Source organism: Biomphalaria glabrata, chromosome 6 (genome assembly GCF_947242115.1).
Source record: "Biomphalaria glabrata chromosome 6, xgBioGlab47.1, whole genome shotgun sequence".
NCBI lineage: Eukaryota > Metazoa > Mollusca > Gastropoda > Planorbidae > Biomphalaria > Biomphalaria glabrata.
In genome coordinates this window covers 1814269-1833722 of record NC_074716.1, presented here as the reverse complement: position 1 = coordinate 1833722, position 19454 = coordinate 1814269, and the positions used below count along the sequence as shown (strand labels likewise).

The following is a 19454-nucleotide window of genomic DNA, read 5'->3' as shown; positions in this document are numbered from 1 at the left end:
TATTATTAGACCTAACTCAGTGTTAAACTAACTTAAACTAAACTGAGTAAACACTTAAAATAAGTTAAAACAACAGTGGTCAACAGTTACAGTATGATCATACAGTTACAGTGATTTCACAGTCACAGTGTAAACTCACTCAAAGACTCAAAGGACCGTCAACTAACCATTAAAATGATTCAGTGCTTAAGCCTAAGCACTCACTCTCTAGCAAATAGATCTAGAATTCTAATCTAGATTTCTAGTCTATAATATATCAAATTGGATCGACTAGATATGCAATACAAATTAAACAACAGAGTTTATCGATTCAAAATACAAGATTCTACAACACTAACGAACGTCCATCAACCCCGGATGAGTGAGTCGCTTTTAGTCTATCGATGTCGTAAAAGTTCTAGATTCTATATCTAGTACTAATATAAGGCTAAATCATTATTAGTATATAATCTAAAATGGAAAGGTACGCGCAAGAAATTGTACTAGATTTACTGACATCGCATAATTGTTAACAGGTAAATTGTGATAGATTCTAGATGTAATATAGATCTAGATTGACTAATCTGCTTACATAAAGGCTAGAAACGAGTCTAGATCTATTGCTAGATTAGATTATGATGTTATTGTTAATCAACATCGAGATACCGGAAACAAAATAGTTTGTGGTGTTAGTCGCTTGCGCCCCAAAACCCAGGTATATTCTATATCTAGTAGAGAAATGATATGAGAGAAAGAGAGAGACTACAAGTTGAATAGTAAAGTGGGAAGGGGTGTAGATCTAGTATAACAGATGGCTTTCTGGTCGAGTGGACGTATGCGCTCCGTTCGATGCGGTCCCAAGAGACTTGAAGAGTAGATTTGTAGAGGTTCAGGTTAGGACGTAAAAATCTTCATTTTTTGAAGGAACTTGCGAAACTAGTAAAAGAAACACAAACAGGTTGTGGTATTTAATTACACGTCACCTTATTTTTCATAAAATCTATACCTTTAGGTTGCGACCACATTTTGAATTTATGCACGCGCTTGTGAGATCTTTAGGTTAAAAAAAAAAACGACGTCTGCATCTCATTTCTTGGGAGACACCTATGCGTTCCCAAAGGAGCAAATACCTTACAAAGAAAAAAAAAGAGACGAAGTTAACTTAAAAAATATATTTTTAAAAAATTTTTGAGCAGGGACGGCTTAAGACATATCCGCAAACTAGGCAGCCGCCTAAGGCCGGGGTCGGCAACCTGCGGCTCGCGAGCCACATGCGGCTCTTTGGATGTGAAGCTGCGGCTCTTTCGTTCCATACGTAAATATTATTTATTTCATCGAATTTTTTTTTTCAAAAAGTTCTGAATCGTTTAACGAGGATTAGGCACTGATTCTATCTTCAGCCACTTGTACTCGCTTTTCACCACACCCCTTCCCCATTACACGCGTCGTCACTGTAATCAGTCCGTCGGAAGCTCTTGAATGACGCAGTCGTCTGATGCTTCTATGTACGCTTTAATTCGCTTTTGGCTGTGACGTATAGTTTATTGTTTCAGGTAAATGAGTTAGAAGCGAATTATCTTCTCAAAGTTAGAAGCAATCTATAAGTAATGCTGATCTGGGTTGGATACCAGTACGTACCACTAGAAATTGCACAAAAAAGGCAAACCATTTACATATGGTATGTCAAAGATTGCTTTATACGTGCATCTGGAAAATATTTTCATGATTTCGAAAAAAAAAACTTCAACAAAATCAAAGCTAAAACAGTATAAGATAGAATAGCTAAAATGTCTTTAAATGTAACATATTTGCAGGTGGAAGATATTCAATATTCTTCTGTCTTGTCACTTGCTATAGTTGAATTGGCAACATAAAAGACAGGATAAGTTGACGCTTTTGTCATGTATGTCTTCCCAAGTTCCAAAAGAAGAACTTGGATTGCTACCGCTCTGGAGACAAACTAGAGGGGATGATAGAGCGTATGCCGAGCAAAAATACCTTGAAGACATTAAAATCGTTTAAATAACAACTTATTGAGCCAGACAGGAAAAAATAAAGGAGCAATTACGATTCTTCGAAGCAAAATAAATTGCGAAATTCTTACGTTTCACTGAATAATACACCAAGAAGCGCTTTTTGACCAAACGATTCAGGCCGAAATAGTTGAGTTTGGTAATCAAGATTGTTAATAGCATCTTGTCAAAAGCACTTAACCATCGTCAGTTTAAAGAATTCTTAAGCGAAATGGAAACTCCATATTACGATCTCCTTCACAATAAAGTGTGAGATGGCTTTCCAAAGGTGTTGAAACGTTTTGGTTTGTGCTTGAATGAATTAAATACATTCCTCAATAAAACAAGATATTTATCACCCTGAATTAGAGAACAGCAAAAGGTTGCAAAAATGTTAACTTTACATAACAGCGAAATTAAATGAGCTGAATGTTAAACCACAAAGAAATGGAAACCCAGCCGATGTTTGTAGAAGATTTGGCTTCTTTTAAAAAAAAATATTATTGCAGAAAGGCGGTAAGTTACTTTTTTATTAAATGTCTAAAGAAATATCGCGATAAGATCAGTGCAACTGTTGACACGAATTACTTCAGCACAGTTAGAAAAAAAAAATAATTCAAAGATGTTGACAGTTTTATATGACAGTTATAAAGAATTACAAACTAACACAATCATTTTAGCATTACTAGTAAATCAACATAAATAGTAAAGAAATCCACATTGATCCATTTGAAATTGATAATTGATTTCTAGAAATGCCATTGAGTGAAAGTAAAACTTTGTGGAGTTGAAAATTTAAAGAGTTGAAAAGCAAGTTGGAAGAGTTGAAAGTCCAGAAATGCATGTACGTAACGCAACAAGTGGACATCTTTAAAAAAATGCCTCGAGTTGATTCGGCGCAAGGAATAATCTTCCAGTCTGCAACATTGAGGTGAAGATGTTGGCATTTCGAGTGCTTTATTCTGATCTACATATTCGTCCAAGCAAGCTTTCTCTTGCATGATATTATTAAAAGTAAGAAGTCAACAAACAAATGAAAATTAAGAGTCGTGTTTGAAACTAAAAACAACAAGTTATGAGCCAAATGTATACAAAATTTCTAAAACCAAAGCCATCGCTCCCATTGAATTTGTTTGCTTAATTGCTTGTTATTGAAGTACAAGTTAGTGTTGCTAATAAATGTTTAACTGCTTTATTTGCTACCAACATAAACAAAGCAATTATCTAATAATGCCATATATATATATATATTATCTACTTTTGCTGTGAAAACACACTATATATGAATAAATAAATATTTTGTCTAATGAAAAGATTCTTTTTTTTTTCATTAAAAAAAATAGTAATGTGAGTACTACGTATGGTTGGAAAGAAAAAAAAAAACGTTGTGGCGCTTTAAAATGTAAAAAAGTTTGTAAATTGTAATTTTTGGCTCTTCCGACTCAAAAGGTTGCCGACCCCTGGCCTAGGGGAATCCGATTGGTGGGGGTCTCGCACATAACTCAAAACATTTTTTTAGATAAAAAAAATTGCGAAACTTGGATTAAATCTCAAACATAACAGAATTCTATGGCTCTATATATTATGCACTAATTCTCTACTATAATTCAAGGTATATTATTATAATACTCATGAATGTTTAGATCTTCTTATCTACAGACGTTAGTTGAAAAAAGATGATTACGTCCTACGCGTCATGCATCTATGACATGCATGTTAACCAATGACTTAAATTCTGCCAAGTTTCTGGTTTTCCTGGCTGACTCAGGCAACCCATTCAATGCCCTAATTCTAGTCAGACTACGTATGTTAGAAGGCCATTATGTTTCTTCCTTTTGGTGAAATGTCAAAACGTTATTTCTAGTCACGTGATCTTGAATCGTCCATAAAACACATTCGTACTATCGGCGCTCTATGAATTTTACTTAAATTTTTAATTATTTGTTGATTTATATTTTATCTTATGATCTTATGAAATACAGACGATGTTACATCAAAAGATGATTACGTCCTACGCGTGTTCCTATTAGTCATGCACGTTAATCAGTGACTTAAATGATATAAATACAGGGACTTTTTAAATTATTGCGTATTTTTCTACTCTGGACAGACGCAAACCGCATGCCAACGCGGGGATATTACATTAGACTGAACTACCTAAATTTCAGGCTAACTATTAATTGTAGAGTAGAGGTACAATCATATACTATATAGACATATAATATTTATTCTATGGGTACAATAAAATGAGTTTAAATCAAATCTAATTATTGGATTTATACAACTACTTTGTATTTAATGCCAATACAATAAAATTAGTTTATTTGTTTATTAATTTGTTTTTGTAGAAAGAAAATATTGATCATTTTTAAAAAATACGGATCTAGTTCGTTTCGTTTCGTACAATGGTTTTTTTGAAAGGAATACTTATTTTCGGCATTTAAAAAAAAAAGGGGGGATAACCAAGAATAATCCATACATAGATGGATCCAGATCCAAGATTGATAATAATATCTCTAGACTCTAGACTCTAGACTCTATCAGATGAATTCTAGTGTTAGATATAGTATGTTTTATGGGTCTATGAAAACAATTGATCTAGATCTAATTCTAATCAAATCTAGTGTCTAATTATAATATAATTTATAGTTTATACTGTTGTTGTATTTAGATTCTAATTCCTATTTTATTTAGTTTATTCTAGTCAATCTAGTCTAACCCTAAGTCAGGCTAAGTCTAGACAGAGTCTAGACAACTCAGTCAACTGTCCATCAAGTCTAGAATAAATGAACTACAACAAACAGTGTAACAGTAACTACTCTTTACCAGAGTTTACTAGGCCTGGCCTAGAGGGTCTAGATCATCTAGATCTAGACTAGAATCTAGTAACTAGATTCTAGTTAACTTAAAGATAGTAGATTTAATGATTTAATTTTAATTCATTCATTCATTAAATCATTTTTCATTGCATTCTATTCTGTGCACTGAAAATGAATTAAAATTGAGTGATAACAGGTTAAGTTAGAGATATATATAATATATTGAAAGTTTAGACTTTAAAACTCACTTTGTCTTTAGACCAGTTTAGTTACATCTCAGTTAGAGTGACACTGACAGCTTGACTCAATGACTGACACACACTTGACACAGTGAATGAAACTAAACATAGATTAGATTATTTAGATCTACTAGATCTAGACTCTACTAGATTGGTCTAGATTGTATTCTAGAATAACTGAAACTGTCAAAGACTCTTAGACCATCTTACTTTAATTAAGTGACTTTACTTTAGGGTTATGTTACAGATTATATATTTTATATAGTAATAGACAGGGCCGGTCCTACGCTACAGATTGTGAGGCCCTGTGCGAAATTTATTGCGCTGGCCCCGTCTGGGTAGGGATAAGTATAATATGTGAATGTGAAAATTAAGATTTTATAATAGAAAATAAATTCATCTTTGCATTTTATTCATACTTTTCTTTACCTTTAATACCTATCCCTTAGTCAGTTGGTCCATTGGGGCACCAAGCAAGACTCGTCGACCGTCTTTCTCCATTCCTTCCTGTTTTTTGCATTGTTTAGAACCTCTTTCAATGGCAGGCCCATCCTTTCTTTTATGTTGTCCTCCTATTGCTTTCTCTGTCTGCCTCTTCTTCTTTTTCCTGGTACTGTGAAGGAAGGTCTTTGCGAGCTCTGAAGATCTTGTAATATGGCCATAGATTTTGAGCTTGCGTTTTTTTACTATAGTTAGGTCATCATGGGGTCCAATCGCTGCAGTAACCCTGTATCTAATCTCTTGGGTTGTGATGCAGTCTTTAAATGTAATACCTAGGATCCTTCTGTAGCATCTCAATTCCATTGCTAGGATCCTCCTCTATAGCTCTGCAGTCAGCGTCCATGACTCACAAGCATATAAAAATGTGGCCATGACCAGGGAGCGCATCAGTCTGATTTTGGTACCGAGGGCTAAGCCTTTGTCTTTCCATATTGTTTTAAGTTTTGAAAGGGCTGCTGTGGTCTGTGCTATTTGTGCTCATACTTTACTATCAAATTAACTTGACGAGCCATCTACAGTAGATAGTAGTTTTCAACACAAATCCCATAAACATTCAGCTCTGCTTTTTAGATTTACTATCGACTAGCAAAATATTGCTTTTTTTTAAGAGGTCAAGATAGATTTAGATCTATATTTGATATTTGTATGCCAGTGACTATGACCTTAGACCTTCTTGTTTTGGTTAAAATTCACCTTATTATTACATTTTTATTAAATGAAAGCAGACAATGCCATTTTTTAAAAATCGCGAGTAGGATTGGCGTTTTCCATATTGAATGACACCCCGAAATGACAATTTCGTCTCTTTTTAGGGAGACTTGCATGAGTTTTGAGAAGATTTTAATAATTTCAGGAGATTTCCGTGACTTTTTGTGTGTGTATGAGGGAGAATTCAGGAGAATTCCAGGTACCCTTCAATAATAAGTTAAAATGGTTTAATTTAATCATTTACACCTAGAATTCATGTGGGGCCTATGAAAGTACGGGAGCCACTGCGGCCGCATAGGTTGCAATGGCCTAAGACCAGCCCTGGTAATAGAGAGTCTTCTGAAAATAGATCTCATCTGATGTAGTTCTACTCTTTTAATAAGTCAACTACGTTTACACTATCTTAAATTCAAATCTAGATTCTAGATCTCAATTAAACCAAGTAGATCTGGGTGTAATAAATTATTAGACATCTAGACATTACTAATATAACTCTATTAGCTATTACCGGTATAATAAAAATTCTAATCAAGAATGTATTTATATATTATCTAGATCCAGGTAGAGTTACTAGACAGACTTTTAATAAGAGTTATTAATCAAGGGTTTATAATCCAATCAAGTAGTTAGTACTGTAGTTTTTTTTATTAATCTATAGTCTATCAAGGGTATCATCTAGTGAAGCACTGAAGTTGAAGTCATGGCAGATGAAAATCAGTTGATCATCTTAAACCGACTCGAAAAGATAAAAGAAATACGGTAAATCTTTTTTTTTAACAATAATTTTTTAGACTAGGTGTAGATCTACGATCAGTCAATTCATTTTTTTTTAACCCCGGCTCAAACTTCTAAGATCTACAGTACTTAGCACCACTGAAAAAAAAAGGGGGGGGGGCATAGGGCAAGCCACCATACCTTGTCCAAAAACAACTAGCCAATAGGCTGAAGACCATCATGGCTGCCTGGTCGTGAGGTTTGCACGCTGGACTGTCGTTCGGATTTATCGATGGTTGAGGGTTCAAATCCTGCCCGCTCCCATCCCCCATCGTCCTGCGGGAGGTTTGGACTAGGAAGTAAACTATCTTCAACTCTGAAGGAACATCCGAAACATGTAAACCATTTTACAAACCATCTCCACCAGGATTATTAATGAGCAAGACGTGGGGACAGTTGGAGAGATTGAGCCGCCTTGAGGAAGCTGGTGGTGGCCTATGCCCTACATAGGACCACAGGCAGAGATGAATTGACAAGTAATTAAAAAAAAATGTGAATCTAGTCTTCATCGGAATTTGACTTAAGGCCCTCTTAGGAATCCCCCCCTCCCCTTCATGTCTGTGGAAAGGAGTTAAAAATTATGCCATTAAGCCACACACCTCTGTCTTACTTTCTCAACAAATCTTTCATTGCTGTGGAACCAACAATGATGAACTAAACTACTTTGTTTAAATGATGTCTTTATAATATTTATAGTTGATATATGTACATATGTAGTAGTATGTATACCAAAAATGTTATGCAAATATTTATATATAATTACATTTTTATACACAGATTGTGTCCAAATATTCACATACAACAGATATTCATTTTTATAATAGATCAACAACATATATTTCTTGATATTATAAAAGATATTTACAGTTTTAGTCTATCTTTATTCTTTATACCTTCTTATAGATTGACTTTATTTTGTCAAGGATAATTTACATTAGAAAAAATATCATCATCTAGATTTACTTCTTTTCTTTTTTCCTCACTTTAAAAAAAACAACAACTAAACTTTTTTAAAGATAAAGCTTTCAAAACATCCTCAATGTCTTAAAAGAAAAGAAAAAAATTAACATCTAATTGATGTTAAAGGTATTTCACCTAGTTAAACTATTGCTGACAATGCTTTGACTTTATGGAAATGTATAGATGCTAGCACACCCCATTAACTTTATTTTAGTTTAATATATAATATCTCACGCTGTGAAATACTTTGGTTTCCCCACTTATTTATAAGCCAAATTTACTATTCTTCTACGACTGATGCATCAGCAGGCTTAAAAATAGCCCTGATCCTTGACCTTTGTGCATTTTTCCTGGCCAGATAAAAAGTTGGAAATGTCCATACTAGTCAACTTCAACAATTAGCTGATCTCTGTTGTATGAAGAAAAATGAAAATACATTTGTCTTACTTATTTAGATCCTTCGGCACTGTTTTACACATTGGGCTGCAAGCTCCTATTTCCATAGAAATCAGTCACTAGCAATACATTTGTCAGAAATATTTCTTAAAAAATGGAGCCTGCGAAATACCAATATAGTAGTTCTGTCATAAGATAACGAGTATATGATTTTCCATTTTTTACTTACGTTGTAATAATCGATGAACGCTTTAGGGCTTAGGACTATTTGAAGCATCTTGACTTATCAATTAAAGGAATTTCACAACACATTTGAATTACAAATAGAAGAGGACACACATGTACTTCATAGCTTAGCTGTCCATATAATATAAAATAAATTGGAGGAGTGTAAGCCTACACATCTGAACGTATTTTCAAAAAATCAGAATGTGTTTACACCAGTATAAAAAGTTTAAGTACCCTAATAGATAATCTAGATTATGGTTTGATCTCCATTTTTTTAAATTTATTGATAATGTTTTAGACTTAAGCTTATCTGAAGAGGATAAGTAGATCTAGTTAAGTTTAAAACTGAGAGAGACATACAACCATAGATCAGATTTAGATGAGGATATTTTTTTTTAACTCTGTGGCATTTTACGTCTCGTGAGACGATCTTTTCCCTTTGCAACTTCTTGTGTGACTAAAGAGGCCAATCCTTGATACACAGCTGCGATCACAGGTTGGGCATATAAAATCACCAGGCGCCATTGCATTTTCACCCTTCTTTCTGCTTCTGTTGTGTATGACATCTGCAATCTGTGACCCTTCCTTTATGCTCTCTCTCCATGTGGATCTGTCCAGTGCCACCTCTTCCCAGTTGCCAGTGTCGATTTTGAAGAGCTTCATGTCGCGTTTGCATACATCCGTATAACGTAAAAGTGGGCGACCAGCGGCTCTCCTGCCTTCAATTAGATCGCCATACAGGATGTCCTGTGGAAGTCGACCTACTGGCATTCTACGAACGTGGCCAAGCCAGCCAAGGCGTCTGCTGCTGATAACAGAGCGGATGTCCTGGCATCCTGCTCTATGTAGCACTTCCTCATTTGTTATCTTATCTTGCCACCTTATTTTAAAGATCCGCCTTAGGCATCGGAGGTGGAAGACATTCAGCTTTTTTTCCTGCCATGAGTAGGTTGACCATGTTTCACTTCCGTACAGCAAGGTGCTCAACACACAAGTCCGGTAGACTAGGGCTTTAGTACTGCTAGTCAGCAATATGTTGTCCCAGACTCTTTTCTGCAACCGTGACATGGTGGCCATTGCCTTGGCTATTCTGTTGTTTATGTCTTTATCCAGTAGAGTGTTGTTGGATATGATGGAGCCAAGGTAACAAAAGTGATCAACAATTTCTAGTGGTTGGCCATTAATGCTTACTTGAGGTGCAGTGTTTGTGTTTTGGACAAGTATCTTAGTCTTGCTTTGACTAAAAGACGTAAAACTGTGTGTTAATTAAAGTCTAGATACTATACATCTGGAAGTGTAAACAGGTGTGTAGAGAAAGTTAAACCAGCAGCCTGCCTATTTGTCAGTGTGTTGCAGAGTGGTATAACAAAAAGGAGGGGGGAGTTGCGTTTGTATTCTGCTGGACAAAAATATAAGCTGTTTTTGCATTACCCCCCCCCTCCCAATCACAGAAGAGACTGGACCTTTACGGTTACTCTCTCTTTCATAGGTTAAATATAGTACAACTAGTCAGGCTAATGGTCCTGATTTGTGGCTGGCTTGGCCAACTTTGTGATAGGGAGGCTCAAGAAAACAAAAATTGTTGCTTATCACACATTAAAGCAGCGTGGAACCTTTTCCCCCTCCCCACCTTGCAGCCTTGGCATAGAGTGCACTGTGGCTTGGAATGCTAAGAGCATGGAGATACACAATGCAACAACATCAAAAATGTCTCACTATCAAAACATTGTTTTGTAGAGAGAGAAGTAAAACAGCCTTAGGTGTGGCATCAGTGGCTAGAAAAGAATGGAACTACCAGCTCAGATTGAAGATATGGAATGAGAAGAAGAATAATTTTGTAAAAATGTTTGTTTGTAAAATGTTTTACACGTTTCGGATGTTCCTTCAGAGTTGAAGATAGTTTACTTCCTAGTCCAAACCTCCCGCAGGTCTGCGGGGGATGGGAGCGAGCAGGGTTTGAACCCAGGACCATCGATAAATCCAAACGACAGTCCAGCGCGCTAACCGCACGACCAGGCAGCCATTTGAACGCCTTAAACTGATGTATAAAAAATGAATAACAAGGAATAATTTGAAGCTTATTATATATCATTTATATATTTTTCTTTTATGCTATGCCCTGTAAGATGTATAGCTATTTTCATATTTTACATCACAAAAAAAAAATAAAAAATTGCCCATGCATTGATTCTAATCCCAATATTAGTTTGCGTGGATTTATTTTTTATATGTATAAGACTACCTAAGCAACAGTCTATTTTATTTACTTATGTTTGAGAAGTTTCTAGAAATTTACATTTTCTCCCTAAGGAAACAAAAAAAAAAAGTACAGATTTACATTTAACAACTTATATTTACATTTTTAAGTCTTATATTCTTGAAACCTACATAAATTAAATTAATTTTATGTCTCTAGAATAATTTACTTTAATAAAATATATCTATATCAATTGAACCTGGTTTCTTATTTTTGAAATAGCATTTTAAAAGATCATAATTCTCAAAACAATTTCAATGTATTAAATGAAAAAAAAAAAAAGAAGATAACATCAATCTCTAGATTACAAAATTTAATCTAGGGCTAGGAGCAGATGCTGAACTAGAACTCAAATCTTTAGACTCCATAAACTCACAAAGTTGAAGAAGAACTAAAGCTGAAATCTATATGACTATCTTTAAGACTTTATGAAATCACAATATAAAGAGTAACGTTCCCCTTTCAGACCTTGTGGTCTATAGGGCAGATGATGTAAATGTCATCTGTTTCTATGGCCCAGGGTTAACGAGGGTGTCATGCGGCCAGCACAATGACCAACTGCCATTACTTTTGCACAACTAATGTCAGGTACCCATTAGAGCTGGGTCGACTCAGAGGTCCCAAAGATTCCGTAATAAAAAATCCCAGTCCTCACCAGTATTTGAACTCGGGTCCCCTGTTCAGAAGCCAAGCACTTTACCGCTCAGCCACCAGGCCTCCAATTAACAATATAGTCTTTTTACTTATTAAAAATAATTTTAGTTACTTCATAGTTTTGAGAGCTAGTCAAATGTTTGTCATAAAACTTCATTTGTCATTAAAATCTTTTCTTGATTCTAGCAGTCAACCGTCTTCTTTTTTTCTTTTTTTTGTTAATGTAAACAGTATTGTACTTTTATTTTTCAAAAACTTCAATTAAAAAGCTTGATAAATATTTTGTTGTTTTAGACTCAAGACTTTGTCTCTCGAGAAGCTGAGATCTCGACTGAAACAAGAAATAGAAATCACAGAAACGGAAGAAAAATGTCTTGAAGAATATAAACGAGAAATGGAGCTTCTGTTACAAGAGAAGATGGCCCATGTGGAGGAACTTAGATTGATTCATGCTGATATCAATTTGGTTAGTGAATTAGTTTTGATTTTTACACTAAGCATTCAAATCTCATTCTGTTATTTGCTATGGAAAAAAATAAATTTCACTCATAAAAAGATTCCTCTAAATCTTACATTATGAGACTTAATGGTAGTGTAACCCTGCACAAAACTTTGAGGGAATCTTTTCAAAAAGAGCTAGTTAATCATTTAGTTGTCTTTTGGGTACCATAAATGCCACCTTTAAAACTTAATAATAATTTAATTTATAGAGTGCTGTTAACAAACATGATGTAGGCTCAAAGCGCTGTGATAACATTACAAACATAATCACAATAGCTAAAATGACAAACGAACAAGCATATGTCTTAATGTTCTTCTTGAATGTAGTGAAGCATTTTGTCTGTCTGAGATCAATGGGGAGTGAGTTCCAAACCTTTGGTAACTTCAGTCCCTTTGTTCACTCCTTAATATCATCTTAATAACATCTCTCTTTTGTCCTCCTCCATTTTTGAAAACTGGACCCAGCAGGCTTATATTTTAAAGGTGCTTTATTGTTGTAATACCCAAGCCATCAAAGCAACGAGTTGTAAACCCAATTCTTATAATCATTCAGTCTTTTACCTTGCCTGCCATGCTCTTGATCTCTAGAGCCTATCATATATCTACCATGGTATTCCCACTGATACTCAATCCATTTTGGTCCTCCATATTCAGCAGTCATGATTATTTTCAAGTAAATATTAAAAAGAAGGAGATAGTCTAAACCTGTCAACTAATCTGCTGTTGAAAATACCATGCTAGTTCTCCTAAAGACATTTGATAGCTTCTATGAGATTATACTAATTTTGGACTCCTGCATTTTAGTTTATCGTGTGGCATTCTCTTTTAGAGATCTTGTGGAAGTGGCGATGGCATTCTTCTAATATTATTAGCAAATTAAAGATTTGTTCTGTTGTATTGCTCTAAATTTAATCTTTGAAATTTGATCATAAGAAGAATTGGCAATAATGGCTATTTTGGATTATTGTTCTTTGATATTGACATACAGTAGCTGAAAGTTAGAGGATTATTGTTCTTTGATATTGGCATACAGTAGCTGAAAGTTAGAGGATTATTGTTCTTTGATATTGGCATACAGTAGCTGAAAGTTAGAGGATTATTGTTCTTTGATACTGACATACAGTAGCTGAAAGTTAGAGGATTATTGTTCTTTGATACTGACATACAGTAGCTGAAAGTTAGAGGATTATTGTTCTTTGATATTGGCATACAGTAGCTGAAAGTTAGAGGATTATTGTTCTTTGATATTGACAAAGCTGTAAGTTAGTTAACAAAAGAGTTATTGCTCTGTAGATTATGTGAAGTAATAGTAAAAACTTTTGAATTTTGAACAAGACTTCAATTAAAACTATAACTATAAGCTTATTTATTGACTACGATCATGTAACCCATAAAATCTGTTTCAACTGTTGCTGTCTCCTGAACTTAGATGGAGACTACAATCAAACAAGCAGAAGAAGAAAGAGCCAAAGCTTACGAAAATGCAAAAAGACTTTTTGAAGAATGTCAGCCACTTAAAGAGGAAGTTGATATTCTTCGTATGAGGGCTGGCCTTGACATTGTCTCTGATGTTTCAGAAGATACTGACAAATTTAAATCAGAGTAAGTCTACTTTCTATTAAAGTGTTTTGTTTCACTGCACATTCAGGTAGAAGGTGGAATTTCTAATGTATATATGTAAATAAGTCTGACTGGTCTGCATACAAGAATATTGTAAAATAAGGTCAAAAGTCACTGTGGCATCTAGAAAAGTCCATTGAAAGACAACAAAAGGAAGATCAGTATTTAGGTGATCAGTCATGCAAGCTCTGTTTAACCAGTTAAACATTCATTCAGTTTATATTGTAATTATTACAGCGATTTTTTTATTTGTTTCAACATTCAGATTAATATTGTTATTCTGTGTCTGTTCTATTTATGTGAATGTTTCTGTAGTTTTGTCTTTATAGGAGAAAAGAGTCCTTGTAATCACAACAAATTTCCATAAGGATCAATAAAACAGTCTTAGTCTTAAACATTCAATCTTAAAAGTTCTCACCTTGTGGAATTCAATAACTCAACGATCTTGTGTGCATCTGTTTAATGGAGAGACAATCATAACATGCATCCGTTCCAAAAAAAGAACAGCACATCAACATATTTTTCACTATATGACATTACAACAGGCATTGAGGTTGATATTAACATTGTATCAGACAGTTAAGATCTATTAGAGATTCAAGAGTTACAGGTTACAATTTTCAATTCTTGTCTTCCCAGTTTTTTTGAAAAGCCTCCAACTTCAGAGTGGAATGCTGAGCCACCTGAGCCTCCCATCCCTCAGACTCTTGCTGTGGCGGCTGCCGCTGCCCACCAAATACAAGTTCCTAGGAACAAAAACGACAGACAGGCTTTCAGGCAACAGCCCCCACCCATGAAGGTATGTTGATTTTTGTTTGATTGTTGACGAGAGAAGAATGTTTTTGATTTAGTTTATTTGCCAAAAGTAAAAAAAAATAATTCTTTTTGGAATTGAGGCATACCAAAAAAATGCTTGGCTTAAGTAAAATTTTGTGGAGTATTAAAATAATATTCAGAATTTGAGTATTACTTTGGATCATCTCATCTCCGCCAGTGGTCCTACGCCACAACCAGCGTCCTCCAGGTGTCTCGGTTATGGGTGCTTCTCTCCAACTGTCCCCCCCATTTTGCTCATCTGCTTCCAAATCTCAGTGCCATGTATTTCTGGGCTGTCCCCTCTTTAGCTTCCTTTAAGGGATTCAGGTTAGAGCTTGTGATTTTTGGATTCATTCAGGCTTTTCAAGGGTGTGGCCTTTCCATTGCCAGCATCTCTGAAGGATATCTACTCCAGGGAACTGCTTCCTTGTTCTTTGCCACAGTTCCTCATTGGTGATCTTGACTGGCAGGTGAAGCAATAAAATCTTTGAGGCAGATTGATGAATAACTGGATTTCTTTCATGGTGGTGACTGTGGTGGTGGTGACTGTGGTGGTGGTGACTGTGGTTCTCTAAGTCTCTGCCCCATAAAGTAATATTGGTTTTACAATGGCATGGAAGATTCTGATCTTGGTGGTGTTGATTAATTTTGGGTCGACCCCTGAGTACCTGACATTCTCCAGGGAAAGTAGAACTGGTTGCACTGACCTCATTTTACCCTCGTCAACCGTTGACGACAGCAGTAGGTAAAGTTAACATCACCTGTCTGGACATACACCCCCCTTCCCCCTTAAAGACAAACTCAGGGGAAGATCTGTGTTGATTTAGGAAATATTCTCAAGTGTCAACTCACTTTCACAGAATGGTACCTATATGTTCATAATAGGTTTATTTAAAAATAAAAGTGGAGCAGAGGTCTTGTATCAAACACATCCCTAAGTCCTCTTGTACACCATACAAGCAAGTCAAAACAGATTTGTATTAAATTATGTACATTTTTATTATTGGGCTTTGAATAGACCTTACTTTTAATAACTTAGCTGTATAACATTTAGCTCTTGAGCTATAAAGGGGAAATAACCTTGGAGGATTAAGGGCACGACATGGCCTAAATTGTGCAGATGTGCCAAAAACACAAAAATATCACAAATTTATCACATCATGAACTGAATTTAAAACAGCTTTTGAATTCTGGGTTAGAAAATATACATAGGCCTACTATTAAGTATACCATATCAATATACTCTCTAAAGAGCTGCCTGATTTGTAAACCAATGTACAGTTCTGTTCATTATTTTAGTTATTTGATCCCCTTCAGTGTTACAGGTAAGAATAGGTTAGAAAATATACATAGGCCTACTATTAAGTATACCATATCAATATACTCTCTAAAGAGCTGCCTGATTTGTAAACCACTGTACAGTTCTGTTCATTATTCTAGTTATTTGATCCCCTTCAGTGTTACAGGTAAGAATAGGTTAGAAAATATACATAGGCCTACTATTAAGTATACCATATCAATATACTCTCTAAAGAGCTGCCTGATTTGTAAACCACTGTACAGTTCTGTTCATTATTCTAGTTATTTGATCCCCTTCAGTGTTACAGATAAGAATAGGTTAGAAAATATACATAGGCCTACTATTAAGTATACCCTATCAATACACTCTCTAAAGAGCTGCCTGATTTGTAAACCACTGTACAGTTCTGTTCATTATTCTAGTTATTTGATCCCCTTCAGTGTTACAGGTAAGAATAGGTTAGAAAATATACATAGGCCTACTATTAAGTATATCGTATCAATACACTCTCTAAAGAGCTGCCTGATTTATAAACCACTGTACAGTTCTGTTCATTATTTTAGTTATTTGATCCCCTTCAGTGTTACAGATAAGAATAGGTTAGAAAATATACATAGGCCTACTATTAAGTATACCCTATCAATACACTCTCTAAAGAGCTGCCTGATTTGTAAACCACTGTACAGTTCTGTTCATTATTTTAGTTATTTGATCCCCTTCAGTGTTACAGGTAAGAATAGGTTAGAAAATATACATAGGCCTACTATTAAGTATATCATATCAATACACTCTCTAAAGAGCTGCCTGATTTATAAACCACTGTACAGTTCTGTTCATTATTTTAGTTATTTGATCCCCTTCAGTGTTACAGATAAGAATAGGTTAGAAAATATACATAGGCCTACTATTAAGTATACCCTATCAATACACTCTCTAAAGAGCTGCCTGATTTGTAAACCACTGTACAGTTCTGCTCATTATTTTAGTTATTTGATCCCTTTCAGTGTTATAGATAAGAATGAAATGGTAAAAGTCTTCTGTCCCTTAGTGATCTTAAGTTGCACAATATTTAAAAATGTTGTTTGTTCCACAGGCTTGCTTGTCATGTCATCAACAGATCCATCGCAATGCTCCCATATGTCCTCTTTGTAAAGCCAAAAGTCGTTCGAGAAATCCAAAGCGGCCCAAACGAAAACCAGATGAATAAAAAACGTATTTAGAAATCATTTGTAACATTCCATCACTAAAATTATAGATCAAGAGTTCTTATGATAGTGAATATCAATGTAAAGACCAACTGAAGATTTAGTTGTTGCCTGAGTTAATTATAGACAGTAAATTATAAATTATAATTAGTTTAGGTTTCAAAGAAAAGGTGTTTAACTAAAGTAGATATTGAATTTTTGGTAGCAAAAATGCTAAAGGAATAATTTATGTTGAAAACAAACCTATGTTCTGATATCCACTTTTCTGGGAGTTTTGAAATCAAAAAAACATTTTGCTGGCTAATCAGACTTCCTTCAGTAATGGTAAGGAAAAAACGTAATCTAGCCATCAATGTAAAGTTTCTATTTTAATAATTGCTCATGTCACTATAAGTTAGAAAGTGATATCTGATTGACTTATAAATGTAAAACAAAAGTTGTATACCTTGTAATCCAATCTTTAATGTTTGGGGAAAAAAAGCCAAATTTTAAGCATTAAAATATCAAAAATACCTAAATTCACATTTTCGCCATAAGTTTTTCCTGAAAGTAACTGTCACTTAATATTTCAGTGTACTTAAACAGAACTGAGTACTTAGCACTATGAAATGATAACATTTACTGGATAATACTTGTCTTGTTGCCTAGGGTGATTAGCAAAATATTTAAATAGCATAATTAGTCACAAACTCAAAAGCTAACATCTAATTCATTTTTGTAAGTATGCATAACTGAATATGATGAATGTACTAGCATTTATAATGTTTGACATAGAAACCTCTTTATGTGACTGTGGCAGGTCGGCAGTGCTATTGTATTTAGCTGTTTGTATGTCCTATTCTTTATACGGTAAGGATTGTTTACTTGATGTTGATTGAGGTGTTTGTTCTCTAGACTGATCTTTTCAAACTTATCAGATCAGTAAACAAATGTGCTATTCATGTCTTTGATTCAAGTTGTGATTCAAAGAAGACAGTAGAAAGTTGACCACTGTCCCATGTTTGTAAAAACACCTCATGTAGTTGTTTTACTGTAACATTACCTCAGTAATATATGTGGGTACATTTTTTTTATTATACTGATCTTTATTATCTGTCAGGAAATTTGTCTTACAATTGTGTTTGTAGAAATGTTAGCATGCCGTGATTGTAGAATTACAATTCAATGAGTTTCTGTATCATTTAGAAAATCCATTTTGTTAAATATTTCTATACGTTCATATTTTTTTTTGTAGAATGGAACTTTATAGTGGTTTATGTTGGTAGAACTGTGAATCTCATAATGATTTGTACTTTTCATTGTAATATATTCATTTGGATTGGCATTTATGCCTTATAGAAATAAACAATATAGCTGAATATTTGCTTTTTTTTTTCCTTTTCTATTTCACTTGTTCTGAACTTATAATCTACTTCGTACAACACATTGCAATAAAAGACAAGAAAGAGAAGACTACTTCTGAACAATGTCCTGAATCAGAACATTGAAATACAATAAGATATAATCAATGTACATTCTGTGTGCGTGTGTCCATTTCAGAGTTTTCTACAAACATTTATTAATCAAAATCACATACTTCCTAATTGTATATTTGTAGCATCATTTGAAATTACAGGCCGAAATGTATAAAAAGATGTGAAGACATTAAGGAATGGACAATGTTGGGTTAATAAAGGGTAATGGATAGCACTAGTCAACAGCAGACGCCGGCCAGAAGACTTGGATGTGAATATATAAGCTAGGCTCAATAACTAAGATGTATATCCCTTAGATTATTGCAGAGATCATGTGATCTATAGTGGATAGACTGTCAAATATCTTCTCCACTGTAAGGTCATGGAATCTTTCACTGCTAGATAAAAATAACCTTAAACCATATTTTTTAATATGGTCTACTGTTAAAAGTTCATTAATTAATGTTTTCTATTTTAATTAACTTATTAAAAATTCACATTGCAATGTTTTTTTCTTGCATTGTAGTTCCTCATTAATTTTTTTCCCCCCATATCTTTAGCTGGGAACGTTTTATTGTGCAGTGCTAAAAAGTTGTGCTATGTGTTAGGCCTGTTATTACGTATTGGTCAAGATAAAATTTGATAAAACATGACAAATATATCTAGATCTATATTTCAACCTCATTCAAGTTTTCTATTCTAGAGCCACATTTATTTATATTTGTAAGCATTTATTCATTAACTCATTACTTTTGTTATCTATAGCTTAAAACTCCGACAATATGCAATGGTTAATAAAAAACCTTCAAGATATGTCACTGCTAGATTAACACACGGTTCAATTTACCAAGCTAAATGTAAAGTAATTCCATCTAAGCTTCTGATAATTTTGTATGTGTTTTATAAATTATTAAAATCAGACATAGGCGTCACCTATAAAAAAATACATTTGAGCAATGTTAAAGAAACTCATTGGTAGCCTTGAAATATTAACATTACATTGTCACTCAAATAGAACAGAACACTAGGCA

At 34.3% G+C, this 19454-nt stretch overlaps 2 protein-coding genes across 15 annotated transcripts in view; one reads left to right on the top strand and one right to left on the bottom strand.

The window, feature by feature from the left end:
* The window catches only part of LOC106080000 (uncharacterized), a 29417-nt gene extending 28776 nt beyond the window's left edge, over positions 1-641 (bottom strand). For 6 of the 8 annotated variants that reach the window (XM_056031672.1, XM_056031676.1, XM_056031677.1 and 3 more), the window contains exon 1: positions 168-422. The gene's annotated coding sequence lies outside the window, so the exon portion shown is untranslated. Of the gene's footprint in view, positions 1-139; positions 423-571 lie in introns of those variants that run through there. The other 2 variants (XM_056031674.1, XM_056031673.1) reach the window with 2 other exon arrangements.
* On the top strand, positions 411-18327 carry LOC106079999 (zinc finger C4H2 domain-containing protein-like). Of its 7 annotated transcripts, none has more exons than XM_056031685.1 (6): positions 411-515; positions 6917-7017; positions 11822-11993; positions 13458-13630; positions 14288-14447; positions 16858-18327. In XM_056031685.1, exons 2-6 carry the CDS (start codon positions 6959-6961, stop codon positions 16969-16971), a joined length of 678 nt encoding a protein of 225 aa, XP_055887660.1. In that variant the 5' UTR covers positions 411-515; positions 6917-6958; the 3' UTR covers positions 16972-18327. The 7 variants fall into 7 exon arrangements, with proteins under 7 accessions (XP_055887660.1, XP_055887662.1, XP_055887657.1 ...); XM_056031687.1 differs by lacking the exon at positions 411-515 and adding an exon at positions 655-694; XM_056031682.1 differs by lacking the exon at positions 411-515 and adding an exon at positions 724-937.
* The last annotated feature ends 1127 nt before the right edge of the window (positions 18328-19454 follow it).

Bases quoted from the DNA above. Each gene is read 5' to 3' on its own strand.
- LOC106079999 (XM_056031685.1), top strand. From the start codon at position 6,959: ATGGCAGATGAAAATCAGTTGATCATCTTAAACCGACTCGAAAAGATA. The intron at 11,994-13,457 runs GTTAGTGAATTA...TCCTGAACTTAG, and splicing joins TTCATGCTGATATCAATTTG to ATGGAGACTACAATCAAACA. The intron at 14,448-16,857 runs GTATGTTGATTT...TTTGTTCCACAG, and splicing joins AACAGCCCCCACCCATGAAG to GCTTGCTTGTCATGTCATCA.